The 18154-nt window shown below is 49.6% G+C and overlaps 2 protein-coding genes and 1 long non-coding RNA gene across 5 annotated transcripts in view; 1 reads left to right on the forward strand and 2 right to left on the reverse strand.

Moving 5' to 3' along the window:
• The window catches only part of NTNG2 (netrin G2), a 39163-nt gene extending 29315 nt beyond the window's left edge, over positions 1-9848 (forward strand). Inside the window, exons 7-13 of one of the 2 annotated variants that reach the window (XM_015279756.3) lie at positions 1918-1986; positions 5029-5103; positions 5541-5606; positions 6108-6182; positions 7653-7820; positions 8213-8347; positions 8795-9848. In XM_015279756.3, the coding sequence (XP_015135242.2) occupies positions 1918-1986; positions 5029-5103; positions 5541-5606; positions 6108-6182; positions 7653-7820; positions 8213-8347; positions 8795-9018 (812 nt within the window). In that variant the 3' untranslated portion in view covers positions 9019-9848. The remainder of the gene's footprint in view (positions 1-1917; positions 1987-5028; positions 5104-5540; positions 5607-6107; positions 6183-7652; positions 7821-8212; positions 8348-8794) is intronic. The other variant, XM_015279758.4, reaches the window with a different exon arrangement.
• LOC107052210 lies at positions 180-7332 on the reverse strand. The gene is made up of 3 exons (XR_005840552.2): positions 7187-7332; positions 2074-2217; positions 180-1588 (listed from the first exon to the last, which is right to left on the reverse strand). It is a non-coding gene; the product is annotated as an uncharacterized LOC107052210 (long non-coding RNA).
• A 5919-nt stretch (positions 9849-15767) lies between the features above and the next one.
• The window catches only part of SETX (senataxin), a 28771-nt gene continuing 26384 nt past the window's right edge, over positions 15768-18154 (reverse strand). Inside the window, exons 26-27 of one of the 2 annotated variants that reach the window (XM_046901871.1) lie at positions 16981-17677; positions 15768-16201 (exon numbers count right to left, since the gene is read on the reverse strand). In XM_046901871.1, coding sequence (XP_046757827.1) covers positions 16092-16201; positions 16981-17677 — 807 coding nt within the window. In that variant the 3' untranslated portion in view covers positions 15768-16091. The remainder of the gene's footprint in view (positions 16202-16980; positions 17678-18154) is intronic. The other variant, XM_004945912.5, reaches the window with a different exon arrangement.

Consider the following 18154-nt stretch of genomic DNA (forward strand, 5'->3'; position numbering starts at 1 on the left):
GTCCCAGAGCACTAGGAGCAGGTGCCATGGTTCCTCCAACCATGAAGCCAACAGTTATAGGTCCACCTTGGAGCCCAAGACCACGCAGTGGGTTGGCATCCCCCTCTCCTACCATCAGGGCAGCAGGAAGAAGCCAGCACTGGATGCAGGGAAGCAACAATTTTCCCTATTTTTCCTCCTTTTTCTTTTTTTTTTTTTCCTCCAAAAAGGCACAATGGAAGAGGACAGGTCAGGTTTTGCTCACCTTCCTACCCAACCTCCCCCAGGGGGCTGCCTCTGCCTTTGCTGGCTCTCCAAATCCTGCCCCAAGTCCCAGCTCTGGTGCTGAGCTGCAGGCTGGCTGCCTGCTCAAGGGCAGCGTTCAGAGGGAGCTGGCACACACCAACGATCCCCAAGCAGCTCTGCACAAATAGAGGGCAGAGAATGGAGCTCGCACACGCCTGTAACACCCCTTCCTAATTTCTGCAATCACCCCGTGGAGGAAAACTTTTGTGCTTTCTCCTGGGGGTTCCTCCTCCCCTCCCCTGCGAACAAGGAGACATCATTTTCTCTTTTCTTTTGGAAACGAGCAGATAAAACTTAACAGCAGGACGTTTTTTTTTAAGCTTCTCATGGGGGAATTAGACACGCATTCCTCCCATTGCCATGCTTTCTGGGCCTGATATTTCCCAGGAGGACGATTTACACCCACAGTATGTTAGTAACAGTCTGTCTGGGGGAGCTGCCAGAAGCCAGTCAAAGGGATGAGGAAACTTGATTACATGTTTATGAATATCTCGCTGTATGCAGGGAGGTACCCCGCTCGGGAAGCTGGGGGTTTATCTCCAAATTCCATGGGCTCTGGGTAATCTTCTGCTCTGCCCAAAAGCTCTCCTCACCCATATACATAACCTACAGTGTGCATGGGGTGGTTGTTGGCCACCCAGTGCTCCCATCACCACTATGTCCACAATGGGGAACCACCTCTCTGCCGCACGCTTGGGGTCATCTGATTTTTATCCATGCTCACCCACAGCAATATTTTAGGCCTGTTTTGTTGTTACTGTTTGTTTTCTGCAAGCGCTATGTGTACGTGGGTGGTGTGCTTAGTGCCTATCTCACATATGATTTGTGAGTGTTGTCCATCTGGGGTGGGCAGGGAGGCAGCAGCACAGTGTTGGGGGTGAAGGGCCAAGCTGCTCTGAGCAACCTGGAAAGCACCCTGCATTTCAGGGTTATCCCTTCTCCCTGGATAGAATCAATGCCCTCATAGTGTTTTCACATCAGCCCTGAGCACCGGGTAATAAGTAGGTAAAGAAATATAAACTACAGAGCAGCCACCACATCTGTGCCTCTACAGGGGCAGGGCTGAGCTGACCACCTCCATCACCCCAGAACATAGCATCTGTGATGGGGAATCAAAGCACAGCCCGATCCTCATTTGTCTTAGAGCTTAAGAGAGTAGAGTTTGCCCCCAGTTCCTACCTTTGTGCAGGAAAGGAGATTCAGGCTGGGGTTTTGCAGCTGTCATGGTCCGTTGATAGAGGGAATCTGGTCCCCTGCCTCCAGTCTGCCATTTGTGTCCAGAGACATTCTCCCCACTGCAACCCTGCAAAATGTAAAGTACTTCTTTAAATACCACAAGGGGCTCTGAATGGAACTCACCTGAACCTCAGGGAAAACACCTCATTAAAAAAAGGAGACCCGCTTGCACGAGCTGCAATAACCCCGAGATGGGGAACAATCCCCAGGTGAGATACTGTCATTGCCTCTCTCCTCAATTTTAGAAGCATGAAACAAATTCCTCCTTACTTAAAAGTCAGCTCAGACAGACATTAATAACCCCCCCCCCAGGTCCCTGTCCCATCACTGTCTTGTTTCGCCCTCTAACATACACGCTGTTTTTTCACCCTCTGAATTTCTGCTTCCCACCATAAGCAAGCATCATCCGACCTGCCTCCGAGCCCGCTGCCTCTGTGCCCATGAAGGAGAAGGAGGAAAAAGCAGGTATTTCCAGCCAGACTGATGTGTTCTCCCTTCTCCTCCATCCCTCCGCACGCTGGGATAGCAGCCAGGCGCAGCACGTAGACTTACAGCGGTAGATCAGAGCTGGGCCGACTCTGGGTTGCGCGGGTCTGGCAGACAGCGGCTTCCTTTGGTTGTTCCCTTTGGCTGTCGCGGTGCTTTCTGTGGTCAAGGAGGAGCCGTGCCCACGTTCTTGGGATGCTTTTGTGCCCACTGTGTGGTGAGAGGGGAAAGGAGTGGGTTCACCAACACGGGCTGTGTTCTGAGCATGGCGGGGGCTGCCGAAGGGAGCAGAGCGGTTACCCCAGGGAGGATGGATTAAGTGCCATTCTCCCCTGCCTCCTGCAGGTTTGGTATTTCTAAGTCTTCCCCAAGCCTGTCAAATCCCCCTTGCCATTTGTTACGTTTTTCCCCCACATTCAAAATAAGCAAAAGGAGCTTTCTTGGTTTTTTTTTTTCCTCCCCCGTTTTCCTGCTTCCATTTTCCCTCTGGTTTGTAACCCAGCAGTGCCAATTCACTTCTGGGATGGACAGAACCGACCTAAGCTTTGGTTTGGGTTTCACCAACTCCCTGGTGCTGGACAAGCACATCCGATGCCCTTCTCTCCCAGATGGTCACACACCTGGGGAAAGACAAGGGCTTCTCAAGGTCCTTCCCCTGTACTTCTGCACTGTTTCAAGCATCTCTTCCCCCACTGTGTTTTTCTACAAAGAATGACTCCTTGGCTCACTTTCTGCCGCCTCACCAGAAACCCCACCAGGACCCGGGGCTGCCACCAGAGCCTTTGAAGCCCCAGCAGGACGTGCCTGGTGCTCCCGTTGGCGTGGAGTGGGTTTGGGTGAAACACCTCTCTCCCACTCCCAAAACGTAGAACTGTCCATTAATGTCACAGAGCTACAAAGGAAAAGTTCTCAGGATAATGAGCATTAATAATTTTCCTGGCTCTGCAAACGCGATGGAGTGGAGGTGTATGCGAATGACTAAAAAGCAAAATGCCTCCAGGGCTGTTTTTTATTGTGACTCTAATTAAACCCTTGCCAATTTGCACAGGGCTTTCTTCATATTCTCCTTTAACAGCGTATTAATATCAATTGGTTCCCACTTTCCAGCTGAAAAGGACAATGTCTGTCACCTTCTCTTAGAGCTCATCATTTAGGAAAAAAAATATATTCTTTCTTATTCTGCATTGTTTATGATCCCCTTGACGAGGCTGGGAAATCACATTTCTCTCCTACTCGGGTTTGTCCTTTGAAACTTGGCAAGGATCAAGGGATTTTTTTTCCCTCCTCCTCCTTATGTTACCCAATTGGAGCCTGAAATTAATAATGTGGCTTTTGAATTTGCATTCCTCGGTTTGTTTTCTAGCAAACCTGAAGATTGTTACCACTACTGAGGAGACAGAGAGGGGTATGGAAGCGGTGGGGTTGTGAGCGTGCAGAGAAACCAAACTAGGGATCTATAAATGTCCCGCTGCTTTGATTTCCCTGCAGGGGCTTGCAAATTCTCTAACTGCTATTTCCAAGAAAAGAGCAGAGGCTGAAGCAGGCCGAGCTTACAGCAGAAACCAGGACTGGGTGCCTCCAACGTAGGATACGTGCGCTGTTCCTCTGCAAGCACACAGAACTGAACGAAAGCAGTGCTTTCGGAAGGGCTGAGAACAGACAGCTCAGCGCACTGCTCCCCTCCCGTCCTCTGCACTGCAGTGTGGGGATGTTGGCTGCCAAATCCCACCGAGGCACAGAGCCCTGCACGGCACGCGCTCCCAGCAACAGCCACAGGGCCAGGTTTTGTCCTCTAGCACAACGCAAAGCTCCCTGCTGGTTTCCAGTTCCCCAGCACCCCTCCTAACACAGCTCTCTGTCTCATTGCTGCCAGGCTACCCTGGCCTGTCGGCGGCCGCCCCGCTGCAGGTGGGCTCCCCCCCGGCCAAGGTTGGGGCAGCAGAAGGTAGGAGGCACGCGGCTGAGCCGGGTCCTGCCAGCCAATCCCCGCTCCCACCGCTTTCCTTTGTAGCCCTGCAGATCTTCTTTCCATGCATCTCTCTCTTCCTCCCGCCTGGGAAAAGCTGGGGGTTTGTCTGTGCCCTACATGCAGCCGGTAATCTGGTGAGGCTGGATTGAGCCTCGGGGTTTAGTCGCATACATGAAAGATGAGGATGATAAGTGGTAGAAGAGATTGTTCTCGGCTTGCTGCTGGGGTGAACAGAGAGGATCATGGAAATCCTGTTGTCTCCTGAGACCAGAATAACTTTGTAAACAGATAGGCTTGTGTCGTTTATAGCATAGATGCCTTCTTACATATTTCCTTGCTTCAGGTCTCCCACGTGTCTGCCTACGGTGAGCTATGAAGCTCCTGCTGGGAGCCCTGGGAGGCTGCTGGGGCTGAAGTTGGAGCTCCTCAGGGCTCCCACTGGCACACACGCTTCGGCAGCTGCTGGTGGTGCTCACTGCCCTTTGCCAGCTGAGATGCCTGTAGCTATCTCCCCCATAGACATCAGCATCCCTTCCAGTGCAGAATGTAACACCAGCTGGAGCCGGGCCAGGACACAACCCAGCATCTGCTAATAGTCAGTGGGGGAAGTGCTGGAATTCAGGATCGTTGGAACTGTTGTGCTTTTGGGCTTATCTCTAACCTCACAGAGAGGAAAAATTGTATTTGAAATAGCAGCGAGATAGGCCAACACCACTAGCATCAATGCCAGGTGATGCTGACAGTCTGTACTGAACAATGGGGACTTCTGGGTCTTGGCAGCAGTCTGCTTCTCTCCACGCTTCATGCAATGCAGTGACCACACGTCAGCACTCACCTGTCCAGCAGCTCCCCTTAGGAGTAGCTTCTGTACTGGAAGACCAATCTCCAGGAGATTTTGTCTCCCATACATGCCCCAGTGTATCCTCAACCACACGTGGCTCTACCCTCCGTACCTGAATAGAGCTTCCAGTGTCCTTTTCTCACCTTTTGAAACAAGCAAGTGCAAGATTTGTATTAAATCTGATGTTCTCTCTGACTGATGCCACCTTAAGCTGTTCTGAGCCCAACAAAAGTGGCAGCACCTGAACCCAAGCTGAAGGCACCAGACCCTCCCAAGAACATTCGAGGTAAGGTCCCTTCCCAGAGATGGGGCAGGGCTGTTTTCTCCCTCATTGCCCACAGGTTGGGGACAACGCTCCCGTCCCCAGTAAGCCCAACATCGTGCAATCCATTCTCCCACTCACAGCTGAGATCAGCTCAGTTCTGCTCATTCCAGCCCATGGAAGCCTTTCTGAAGGCTCTTCTAGGGTTGGCAGACGTGGATGGGTGGGACAGACCAGAGAAACCGGGAGTCAGTTTCCCTGTCCACCATTCCTTGAGAGGCCATTTGCCTTTTCCACACTTGGAGAACGTGGAAGATACACTGGGGGTCCCACGAGCACCAACTCAGCCACGGGCAGCTGCTTCTCCTGGTGGATCAGCCACCACCCAGCCCAGCACGGCAGGCACGGGGGGCTCTGTATCTCCACCTCAGCACTCAGATATATTTTATCATCTCGTGTAGCAGCTCCGAAGAGCAAAGCAGGGCGCACAGCACACTCTGCAGGCAAGAGGCATGGGAAGAAGTCAGGTAGGTGCTGGGATGGGCAAGCGGGCTGGAGCAGCCTGGGTTCTGCAGGATTCTGTGCTTTATACCACCTCCGTAGCTTTTGTGCTCTTAGCTGTGGTCCTAGCTGCTTTTTGAGGGTGGTGAGGGGCTGTCTGCATGGCCGTCATCAAAGCAAGGCCGCAGACAGGAGCTCTTTAGACCTGTAGATCCTCAGCCTGGCCAAGCCAATCCCACGTGTAACCAGGGGATGTGTGGACGGCTCCTTCTGCCCATCACTCAGCTCTGTGCATTGCAATACTGCCGTGCATGGAATTTTTCATGCATCAAACTTTGAGGAGGGGAGAAGAAGAGGAGAAATTTAGCAGCCACCAGCTGTCTGGTGCAGAAATAGCTTTCCACGCTGCCAGCGCGGTGTTCCTGACTTGGCTCATCATTGTTCTCATAGCAGAGATGCTCGCGGTAGTGTAGGACGCAAAGTGGTGCGGAGCAGTGAGAAAAAGCTTGTCTCTGATTTTTCTTAAGCATCCTCAAAGAACTCAAAACTCATCCGGCTCCAACCAGACACCGGCCCAGTGGCTCCTATTGAGACATATAAAGGTAAGAGGAGGGAGTGAGGAGCTCCAGGGCTCCCAGTCCTCGCCAGAGCTGCAGCCTCAGACATGGAGAAGATGGGGAGGGTTTGTCTATGTAAGATCACCCACCTCGGGTGAAATACTGCTCGTGAACTGCAGCAGCAGAACCACGTGAGCTGCAGTTCTTTGGATAGTGATCAGGCAGGTAGTGGTTGTTTCACAGAGGGTCTCAGCTCCTACTCAGGCAGCTGCAAATCATGGGGAAACCTCTGCCATGCTCCATCTTCCTTGATCTTCATTTCATCGGCATAAATCTCCTCCTTCAGCCCTACGTGCATGCCTGCTCATCCTTCCCTGCCATCACTCTGCCATGCTGGAATGTTTAATGTGGGAGCCTGGACCCAAACCCCTGATCTGAACCCACCTCCACCTCTCCAGCACTGGAGAAGCTCAGACCTGCCCAACGCCGTCCCTGCTCACACTGTCCCCTGCCAGCTGGCTGGGACACCTCCAGAGCAGGATGACTGTGCCACTGAGCAGCCAGGAGCCCTCCCTTCCTCTTGTGTTGTCCTCTTCAACTCCCAGAATGGTTCATTATCCTGAACACAGCACTACAGTACTGCAAGGTGTCCACCATCCCACGTCACAGTAATAAAAAGCAAACACAAGAAGCAAATAACCAAGTTCCTCCAGCTAGAAATTAAACCTAGGTGGCTGTTTCTCAACACACACCCACAGCTGAGAAAGGTCAGCCCAGCACAGTGGGGACAGGAGCAACACTCTGCTCAGCAATGGCAACCCTGTGCCATGCCAGGCAGTGCTGGGTTACCTCCCTGTGCCCAACTCCCTTGGAAGAAGCCCACACAAGCCATTCATCCTAGCACATGCTCATTTTAAGCTGTAACACACTCAGCCAGAACTGAGAGTCATCACGCTTCACAACAGGCATTGCCTGGGGAAGTGCTACTGCAAAGGCAATGCTAAAAAGGGACACATGAGTAAAAGGCCAGAGAAGCAGCCAGGGCTTACCTGCACATGCAGCAGGTTCTGCTCATCCAGAGCTCTCCCATCACCTCCTCTGCCAGCCCAGCTCCTCCTTGTCACCACCAGGCAGGGCACAGTCTTCCCCAGGGCTCTGCATGCCCCTGCATAGCCCCATGTCTCTCCCTTCTCCCAAACATCAAGCTGGGCTCTACTGATTAACAAGGCAGCTCTTTAATTAACACCTGACAGCACTCCACAGCCCCCTGGCTGCTCCTGTAATTATGCATTTCCCTGAAGAGCTGTGTCCTGGGGCTGGCTCCTGCCTGTCCTTACCCTGCAGGGACAGACTACCCTGGCCCCACTCCGAGCAAAGACCTCCAACCCAACCCCCGTGCAGCAGTGAGGTACAGCCCCCACTGCAAGCACTCAGTCCCACAGGCAGCAGCCATTGCGTTTTGCTGGAGCAGAAGGTTTCCCCGCGGCCCACCTCTCTCTCTCCTCCTCTCTGCAGACTGCGAGTGCTACGGCCACTCCAACCGCTGCAGCTACATCGACTTCCTGAACGTGGTGACCTGCGTGAGCTGCAAGCACAACACGCGGGGCCAGCACTGCCAGCACTGCCGCCTGGGCTTCTACCGCAACAGCTCGGCGGAGCTGGACGATGAGAATGTATGCATAGGTGAGCACTCATGCTGCCTCGGGAGCAGCACTGGGCCTGGGACCTCGTGCTGTGAGATGGGCTTCGGTTCAGCCCATTCTGAGGGTAATATGTCCACTGGGATGCTCTCACAGGACAGCAGCTGTTAGGGTCTTGCAATCCACCAAGCCCAAAGTAATATCTCTGGGCACCAAAGCCCAAATAATCTTTCCAATTGGGTCCAGATGCATTGCTACCACGGGGGCTGCCTATGGTGAAGGTGAGGGTGGTCTCAGGCAGCCATGCGCTCCCTCAGGGTCAGTGCATGGCACGTAGCCAGGCCTTTCCAAAGTCCCCAGCTCCTCCATGGGGGCATGAGGAGGCACAAAGCCTGCGGGCAGGGTGAGCATTCACAGCATTGTCTTCGTGGCCAGAATGTAACTGCAATCAGATCGGCTCCCTGCACGACCGCTGCAATGAGACCGGCTACTGTGAATGCAAGGAAGGGGCCACGGGGCCAAAGTGCGACGACTGCCTGCCCAACTACTACTGGAGACAGGGCTGCTTCCGTGAGTAGCCGGCAGCACTGCGGGCAGCCACCCCAACAGGGCACAGGGAGGTGGGAGGTGGGCATGGACATGGGGGGAGCTCCAATGAGGAGGGAATCTCCCACGAGAAAGGGATCTCCAATGTGGAGAGGATCTCCAGTGAGGGAAGTGGTGTCCCACCAGGGGTGGCACTTCCAGAGAGGTGCAGATCTCCAACAAGGTGCGTGTCTCTGCCCGTCCCATGGTGAGGGGTGAGCTTGGTCATTCCTCCCAAATCCAAAACAGCTTTGAAGTCCACAGCCCCAGCTCTGTTCCTCTGGCATTGGGACCGGTCTCGCTGTGTAGGGGTTTGACGATGGAGCCCCTCGGAGCCAAAGCAGAAAACCAAAACCTTGCTGGTTCCTGCTGCATCCGAGGGGCTTCACACCCCGCAGCACAACTCCCACCGCCATCCCTCCTTCCCTACAGCCAACGTGTGTGACGATGAACTCCTGCTCTGCCAGAACGGCGGCACCTGCTACCAGAACCAGCGCTGCATCTGCCCGGTGGGCTTCAAGGGGGTCCTGTGCCAGCAGTCACGGTGCGAAGCTGACAGAAAGGACTGTGATGGTGCCTCCAGCACACGGGCCGCCATCAGCACCGTCCTCCTCGGTGTGCTGGGCCTGCAGCTGCGCGGCTGGGCTGACCTCTGAGGCCAGGAGGAGGGAGCCCAGCCGAGGCACAGCACCGAGGGGAGCGCAAGGCAACGGTGGCTCTCCCCACCAGCTCCTCTGCCTTCCTTCACGCTAGGACTTGCACAACGTCTTTCGGCCACTTTCCAAGCAGCTGAAAAGCAGGGGCCGACTCCTGACCATGGAACCACGCGGGGCAGCTGCAGCACAGAGCTGATGGCTGAGCAGCAGTGCAGGGACTGCAGCAGAGCCACGCGGATACGGCCGTCCTTCCTTCCCCGCTCCGCACAGGGCGACCCGAGGCCCTGGTGCCACAGTGCCGCAATCCAAGGGAGATTTTCTTTATAAGGGTTCGTTTATTTACTTTGGTAGAAGCCGGGGTGTCCTTTTTCTTTCCTCCCTCTTAGCGTCCCATTTTGAAAGAGCCTCTCATGATAACATCAGAGCCACGCAACACCACAAGGAAGGGAAGGGAGGGAGGGAAGAGGGGACTCTGCTCCATGCCGCTGTGTGGTCCCGCCGCCAGCCGGGCCTGGCTGCTCACATACCGTTGCCTACAGCTCCAGTTGCTGCATTGATTTTGTATCTCATTGCCGGGTTTTGTTTTCTTGCACTTATGGAGAACACAGAGGCCATCAGGCGTACGGTGCGTAAGGAGTGCAGTGTCTTATCCACACATTTCCATATAGTGTACGGTTCCAATCCTTTATTTTATTTTATTTTTTGGTAGAGACTTATTTTTGTTTGAATTAAATGTTATAAAAGAACCACAACCTAAAGGGACATTTTGCCATGAGCGTTTGATTACGGTGTATCCTCCTACAGTAAAGCAACTACCAATTGCTGCTTGATGGCCACGTTTTCCTTTCTGTGTGCACAGTTAATTACAGGTAAAGACTTATTTTTTTGATTCATAAAGTCCTCTTGTGTTTTCTGAGTCGCTGGCAAGGTGCACCACATGGTGAGGGAAAGGGGAGGGATGCTGCTTCATCACTGAGAGCTGTTAATTATTTCTCCTAATTACTTTGCTGAACTTAGGTTGCACCACTAACTGTAGACAATGAACGCTATATTAAGCCCCAGCCTTGTGCTGAAATGCCATCTCCAAATGAGCCTGCAGCTGAAGAACATTGGGTAGCCCAGGGGTGGTTCTCCAGGGGATCTCAGCTGCCCAACCTCCCACATCATCCGGCAGCCTGGGACTTCAGTGTAGAGACTCATAGAGAATCACTGTGGAGGGAGCACACTCAGTCAAGCATGTAAAAGAAGGCAGGAGAAACCCGAGACAAGAAACAAGGGGATCATCATCAACACAAGAACTTTAATTGCGTCGTTCCCAGAGCCATACTGAGCAGAGAAATTTGGTGCGTGTTTTGAGGGGCACGGCAGAGGTTGGTTACAGGGCTCAGTTAGTCTACTATAGAAGAAATGAGGGTTAAGTTCACCTTGCTGAGATTGGAGCATTGAGGGAACGGGCTGACACAAGCATTTCCTCCCTTTAACGCAGCCGTTTGCTGTCTGTTGCCATTGACACTTGCTCTTTCCTTATACTTTCTTACTGAGATATATTTCAAATCCTTATATGTTACTGTTCTTACAAGTAATAGCACAGAACAGACTGTAACGAGATCAAGGTCTCTAATGACATTTCTGGAAGGTGAAGCACACATTCTTCTTTCCCTGCACCAGTGTTTTTCTCTAGCAAATTAGATTAAGCAATGGAAAATCTACTACTTCACAAAGCCATATCCCAGACCAACTGCAGCCAGCAGATTCCCTGCGAAAGCACACTTATGAGATGCAAGTGGGAACGTGCCAAGCAACGGCAGCACTGAATTCCCATAGAAAATAACCACAGAAGAGCACAACAAAGCTCAGAACAGCCCGAGATTACTGAAGGTGATACACCACTAAACTAAGCTTTTATGGGGGGCTGGGGAGTTTCCCTTGTTTGAGTGGTGATGTCTGGGGGGGGTCTCCTTGTTTCCATGACAAAACATCCCCAGCTTCCTTAACTCAGTTCCAGAGGTGGCACCACCTCCCCATGAACCCCGAATACTGCAGTGTTCAGTGCCTGGGCCTCTTTAACCAGAGCCCAATGAACTGCATGCAGAAGTGTAAAGTGGTGCTAATCCTCCTGTAGCAGTATCAAAGGACACCTGAGAAACATTGAAGGTGGTGGACAGGGCAAGAAAACCAAGAAACAAAACCAATCCACCCAATAGAGCTAGAAGAGCGAGCTGTGGTTGCAGGCTGGGCAGTAGATTGCACCTTCAAGCTCCTCCATGAAGCCAGCCCCGCTCGGTGCAGCTCCAGGTACTGCCTCACCTGTCCAGTTGCATTGGAGAACTTAGAATCAGAAAACAGAAACCCCTGCAAGACAAGAAAAAAAATTCACCTCTCACAAAACCTGGCATTTAAAAGAATAATGTAAATTTACAGAGAGCTTCAGCACTGCAAACCCATTAAACTGCAGACATTTGTTAGCACATGGGTGTTTACACCAAGAGAATCAAGCATTATTGAAATCACACAGAAAGAAACCATCACAGCAAGTATCTGCAGAGCTGAAAGTTCTTCTCAAGATTGAGATGTTTGTGCATTAACGGAGAAGCTGTCCAATGAGCTCAATACCTCGCCAGTGGAAAGGTGAGCAGACAGGTACTTCTCCTTCCAAGGAAAGCCACTTGTGCTCTTTCAAGAGGTTCTCACGTCAGCAGCCAGCATTTGATTCCTCTAGAAGTTTTCAGATTGTACTCCTGTCTGCAAAAAGGTGATCTCTTCAAACAGCACAAGTAGAGCTTTTGATTTTGCTTGTTTACCTCAAATTCTTCATTGATTTTAACTATTGACAGCACTGAAATCCACGCAATCAAAAGCCCCAGACAACAAAACCTGCCTGATGTGATGGAGGACAGACCCAGCTGCGGAGAAGCCTACAGCAGTTTGGCTTCGTGCACATTTGCACGCTCACCAAACAGAAGTGTGACACCTATGGCCCACGTGAGCTGGACACGGAAGCGAGGAAAAAAATCCCACCTATAGGAACTCAGCAGGTATGCTGGTTCTCCATTGGTTTTGTTCTAAGGATGGGGAAGCAGACATCTCCTCTGTGAGAGTGATTTGCGACCCCACGCAGGCCAGGGGGAAAACAATCCATTAGTGGTAGTGAGCGGTAACAGTCTCACCAACCATTTGTATTCTGTAATCAGCTTCCATGAAGCATCCTAAATAAAGTTCAAGGGGGGAGCTGAGCAGTGCTGTCAGAAATAAGAGCAGACCTGGGTTCTGAAGAGATTTCCACTGCCATCTTCTCAGCACTCCTGGCAGAGATTTGGGGCGTGCGCCCATTGTCATGCAGGAATAGCACACTGATTTCAGATGCAGAGAAGAGCTTCAGACCGTCCTAAGGGCTCCTTTTATCATTTTGATTCTCTAGGTGTCATAACAAGTTTCACTGCAGGGTGAGACGTGTGAGGAAAGCCTAAAGACAACTCGTTTTTAACCACACTGCTGTTTTCTCCTGGCCTACAACACAACAGAGGTCCAAGAGCTCCACCCTACCCTACTCTGCAATTCCAGGGATTCAAGTAAAGGGATGGGAAGCTCTCCTTGTAGCCAAGAAAGGAGTTCTTGCTTGGTAAAACAGTGACATCAGGACAAAACAGGACAGCGTAGTCAGCCAGGCTGTACAACCAAGTTTTCTACTCTTTCATTGTATTGAATGTACTCAGCCTACCTTCGTTTTCATTTCTACCCCCATTTGCCTGGGAGCTGGTGGCAAATCAGTCGAGGCCTCAGCAGGCAGGCACACATGGCTAGAAGGTCTCATGTATCAGCAACATCCAACGTACAGGACTGCTTAGCTTACATTTATTTGTATTAAAGAATAAGGCATTTGGCTCCTTCCCAAGCATCTTAAAGACAAGAAAGGAGACCTAATATACGACTTGGGAATGGACTCGTTGTGGCAAGAGACTGTATTATGTTGTTAACATTATAAATTCCATTTACAATACAGCAGCCATTTCATCCATCATTTATTCATGCAGACCAGAGAGAGCGCCTTGCATTTTTAGGACCACAGTTCTGCTTACTCTTGGTATTGTCACAGTCCACAGGCTGTGAATAAAGAGCCCACCTCCAGCTGTCGGCCACTTCAGTCTCTCCATTCTATAGGCAGAAAGTAAACTGCAACACCTCACCACGCTTCAGTAACTACAAAAATAACGAAGTCACTTAAATCATTGGGTTTCCATGTTATTTTTTTGGACCTCAACTGAGGCTGAAAACGTTTACCCTCATTCAGTGTTTGGAAACTGCCATTTTTTCTGGGCGCAGCTGTCTCCCAGCTCACGTGCCTTCGCTTACTGGATCCGGCTGCTAATTAGTGCCTGCACACAGCTCATCTGTGAGCCAGTACTGGAACCCCTCATGCCTCACCAGTACTACCAGCACTGAAATGTGCATGTAGACAAGAGGCTGGGAGGAGAGGCTGATGTTTTTGGGTCTTGCTTCGGCCTCCCCCTCAGCAGCACTGCACTGCTCCCATGACTACCGCCCACACCACACATATCACCTGCTCTCAGCATTACTCAGCCATATTTGCCACTGCTACCACACCAAGAAGCATGAAACCCCCCAGTTTTTTTCTCCAGCATGGGATAACACTCCTGCAAACTGCCTGCCTTCCTCTGGTGGGTTGGCAGGTATCTGTAGGTATAGCTAGCAAAGGCATCCTCCCGTAAGCACTCAACTGCACACTGCATGTGCAATGATACACAGGTAAGGAGAAGAATTGAACAGGAAAGTACTAGGTTGGATATCATCAGTATAGATACGGCTATGGTTTGGAGCAGTGGCATGGAGTTACACTTCACCTCTACTGGAAAGGCTGCTTTATGTACAACCAAAGGATTAACAAGACAAAAACCTTTAAAAACAGCACTCTGCTCACACCAGGGACTTTCCCTTCTCAGTGGCGTCAAGGACCGATAGCATCACACCAGGAACGTTTTTGCACTAAGAATTGAGCTGCCAACCACCCAAACATATTTCATTCCAGATATACCCTTAATGGCACAGACTGACAATGGGAGGAAAAAGCTTCTGCTGACAGATCTCAAGTTTAGGGGGTTGGACTGGATGATGTCTTGAGGTTCCTTCCAACCTCTGCAGTTCTGTGATGCTGTGAACATAGACAAAAGTAAACCTAGTTTTAAATAAGAGAAATGCCTGAGCCACTGACCACGCCTCAGAGATGATTTATGGGAAAACAAATTATAGAATTACATCACTTATATGTGGACATAATACAAGCAAAATGCAGCGTTAAAACAAAACTCCTTCCAGCATGGAATAAGTACAGTTTCAGAAGAAAACGTGCTCTGAAATGCAGATTGCTTAAGCAGAAGGAAAACAAGAGAAGCCTTAAGAGAACATTCCCTTGACAAACTTCTATGTAACAGCCAGAAAAGCATCCTCTCATTCACACTGTTGCCAGCTTTGTTTTATTTACAGAAAGACAGACTTCATGGCTTCCACAGCCATAGGGTCTTTCAGCAGCTTGCAGAACAGCAGCCTTTTTAATGTGTGAAAAAACAGCAGACAGGTCAACACAGCCCTGGCAAGTGGAGCCAGAAGGTTTAAAAGACAAAGGTATTTTTAAGCGTTCCTACAGGCATAAAGGGAGAACCCATCCCAGCATGTTATCTATAGTGTGGGAGTGACAGAACTGCCCGGTTCACGGCAGTAAAATAAGCAGCCTTCGTTCTCACACAGCGCGCAACATCAAGGAAGAGCGACAGCAGTTTTAGAAGTGCATATATTGCTGAGAAGGTCGGGGTTCACTGAAACAATTAAGATTGCAACACAGAGAATAAGTTAGGCTGAACACCGTGCATATTCTGCTTTCACTTCGCAGGCATCTCAAAGGTCAGACTTCTCCTCCCGTTATCTTAAATGCTCTGCACCATATAGCACAGGGAACGGGACAGGCACAGTGACTAACAGCCTCCCAACACACCTACAATGCAGTTGTTGCTAGTAAAGCACATTTCTCTGAGCTTGGATACATCAAGCGTGTAAACTATACCAGCATCAATTACCACCTGAACTGCTACACAGTTTTGTTCTGTAAGCCACTTGTGTGTCACTGAACTGGATCACATACACTACTTTGGCAGTGGGATAAAAGAAGAAAGGTAGCACTAATCACTGCAATGAATGTGTCACAACAGAAATAAGGTTATGGTTAAACTCTGGCCAGAGAAAGCTAGCAGCTCATTTGCTCAGGGAAAGCCATTGCCCTTATGGAACCAAAAGCACCCCCACATACTGGTTAAGTGCATGTTTTTCAGTACTTCACCCTACCAGAACCTGCCCCCCAATTATGTGACAATGCTTCCATTTCAGGTGCAAGATTCACTTACCAGAGCTCACACACAAAGATAACACTGCTTTCTTTTTAGTCTTAGATCACATCAGGCCACAGCAGTCATAGCACAAACAGCCCTTCTCAAGTCAGAGTTAGAAAGGGACAGCAGGATACCAACCTGGTTCATGAAGCACTGCATTTGAACACAAGAGCCAGGAGATAGCAACCTGGCTTGCAAGCAAAACCCTTAACTCACGTTACTGTAGCAAGGCACCACATTCTTGGGCAGAAGCATTCAAGACCATCTCCATGCAAAACGGCACACAGAGGAAATGTTACCGCTCACTTGCTTAAAACAGACGCATTGTATTCCAGAAAAAAAATTAATACTTCATTCTTAAGAGAAATAATTCCACTTTTATTGTGAAATGTTAATGATGAAAGGATGGCTTTCTTAAAAATAGGTGTTTTTCCCCCCCCGCGCACCTCATTTTACTGGTTACTTCCTCTTCATCAACACAGTGAAAAGAATCCAGTAATAACACTTAGAATGAACTGCTTCCCCTTTTTTTTTAATCTCTAGATCTCCAAGAGCAACATACAAAGAAACTTAAGTGTCATTATCAATAAGTGTTAACCAGATCTTTGACTCAGATTCCACAGTCCTGTTGATTATTCATCACAAGGACTCACTGGGTTCAAACAGACCTCCCAGGCTTTAATCTGCAGTTTGTACTGCCACTGCAAGAGGAAAAGGATTCCAGCTGACGAAGCAGCAGCAAGAGCAAAACTCAAGGCACATTTGTATAAATGAAAGCTCTTCTGTTCCTATAAAAACAGACAATAAAATACACAAAATAAGTAGAATTCTCTTCATTCAACCAACGTACATCTGCCTTCAGCCTTCCCTGAGGCACTAGTGGAACACGAGGAAGACTCATCGTTACCACGTTACCAACACACACACTTTGCTATTAAATAAATTAGGCTTACTGATACAAAAGGAAAACAGTCTGGCTGTTTTGTTGTTTTTCCCCCCCCTCCCTCCCCCCCCTCTTTTTTGTTTTGGCAAGGTTAGGTCTGGGTTGGTTTTTGTTTGTTTTTGTTTTATACTTTGCTCTTGTTCTTCATTAAAAAAAAAAATCACATAGCTAAGAAATCTGCATTTGCACAAGGAAATGAGAAGTTATATTTGCCCAATTAAATCTTAAAATAATTCTGCATACTGTACAAATATACAACATTTACAACCTTAACTTCCTAGATGACAAAATTCACCGCCATTCCAAGTGATGCAACTCTCCAACTTTTCTCTTCAAAAGCTCTTAACTGCCAGATATACAGTCCCTTTAGTAACTACAGACATTTACAATGATGGATCTACTGACAGTAGTAGTATTACCATACGGGAGTTCCAGGTGTACTAAATATTTTAAAATACATTCCTTGCTAGATAGAAATCTGGGAATAGATTTTCAGTAACGAGCCAACATTGAAGTACTGAAGTCAGTGAGAGGTCTTTCTTCGCTTGGCACTGTTGGAGTCTGTGCTCACTGATGACGACTTTGATGTTCTCACTAAAGTAAGTGTGTCTCTGTTCCACTTACTGCTACTACATTGACCTCTCTCACTGCTGGCTTTTGAATGGTGTTCCGGTAGTGGAGCTCTCCTGTCATGTTCTACTTTAGCTCCATAAGGCAACGTGGAAGGTGTGTCATGCTGTCCCTTTGTTTGGTGGTGCTTCTTAGAAGGTTCTGTTCTGGCAATCCGATCCCTGGCAGCTGAGGACACATCCAGACGCTGCTGCAGCATTGATTCTCGAGTGCTCTGGGCTGACTGACTGCTGTCTTTCGGGGTCTGCTCCTTCCTTTTGGTTTCAGTTCTGCTGGCCATACGTGCCAGCCGTGGGTCCCGTGGTTTCTCCTTATCAGCAGGGAGTGCTGCAGCCTCCGCTGGTGCAGAGATGCTGGCTCGCCGGGAGTCTGCAACCTGAGCTCCCTGTGGCAGCTGAGGCATTCTGCTTCCCTGTGGGGCTGCATGGCTAGGGCCAGCAGCAACTTCCCGTGGTCTGCTGGCCTCACTCGGATCTGCAGGCTCACCCATCTTCCTACTAGAAGAACAAGCCTCTGCCAGAGGAGCCTTCGTTGTCCCTGCTTTGGTGGGAAGCTGGCATGGGGGATTCTGTGGTGGTGGTTTAAGCTTCAGAATCTTAAGTGCATCTTTCTTGTAGCTTTTGTCTGATGTCTTGATAATTGCACCTCTTCTCTGAGCATCCTGAATCAACTTGTTCCAGTCTTTGTTCTCCTTTATGGTAAAGAAGAAAAAACCCCACCCACACCAAAAGAAAACATTTATCAGAAGAAAAACACAGGGACAGAGGTTTTGGAGGGTACAAAACCCCTTTAATCAAAGTACCTGGCAACTGTAATGGAAACCACATAACGTTCCTTCTGGAATAGAAGGATCTAAACTTTCACTGGTGAAACAGCAATAGGCACTCTGGCTGCTGTAACACAGGGAAGGTTACTTTTGGCAATCTGTGAGCTACTCTAGGTGTTAATTTCTGTATCTATGAAGGCCCAGGGTACTTCCAGTGTGAAATGTGGGTCTAATGCCCCCTAGTGATGTAGCTAACACCCCGTGCAATGGAAAAAGAATAAAAACCAAGAACAATAAGACATTAAGACTATTCAAGAGTACTTCTGCACATTTCATAGGACCTTTACAATCCCCCCCACCAATATCTGTTTCAGAAACATCATTTTCAAAAAATACCATGAA

Source organism: Gallus gallus, chromosome 17 (genome assembly GCF_016699485.2).
Source record: "Gallus gallus isolate bGalGal1 chromosome 17, bGalGal1.mat.broiler.GRCg7b, whole genome shotgun sequence".
Lineage (NCBI taxonomy): Eukaryota > Metazoa > Chordata > Aves > Galliformes > Phasianidae > Gallus > Gallus gallus.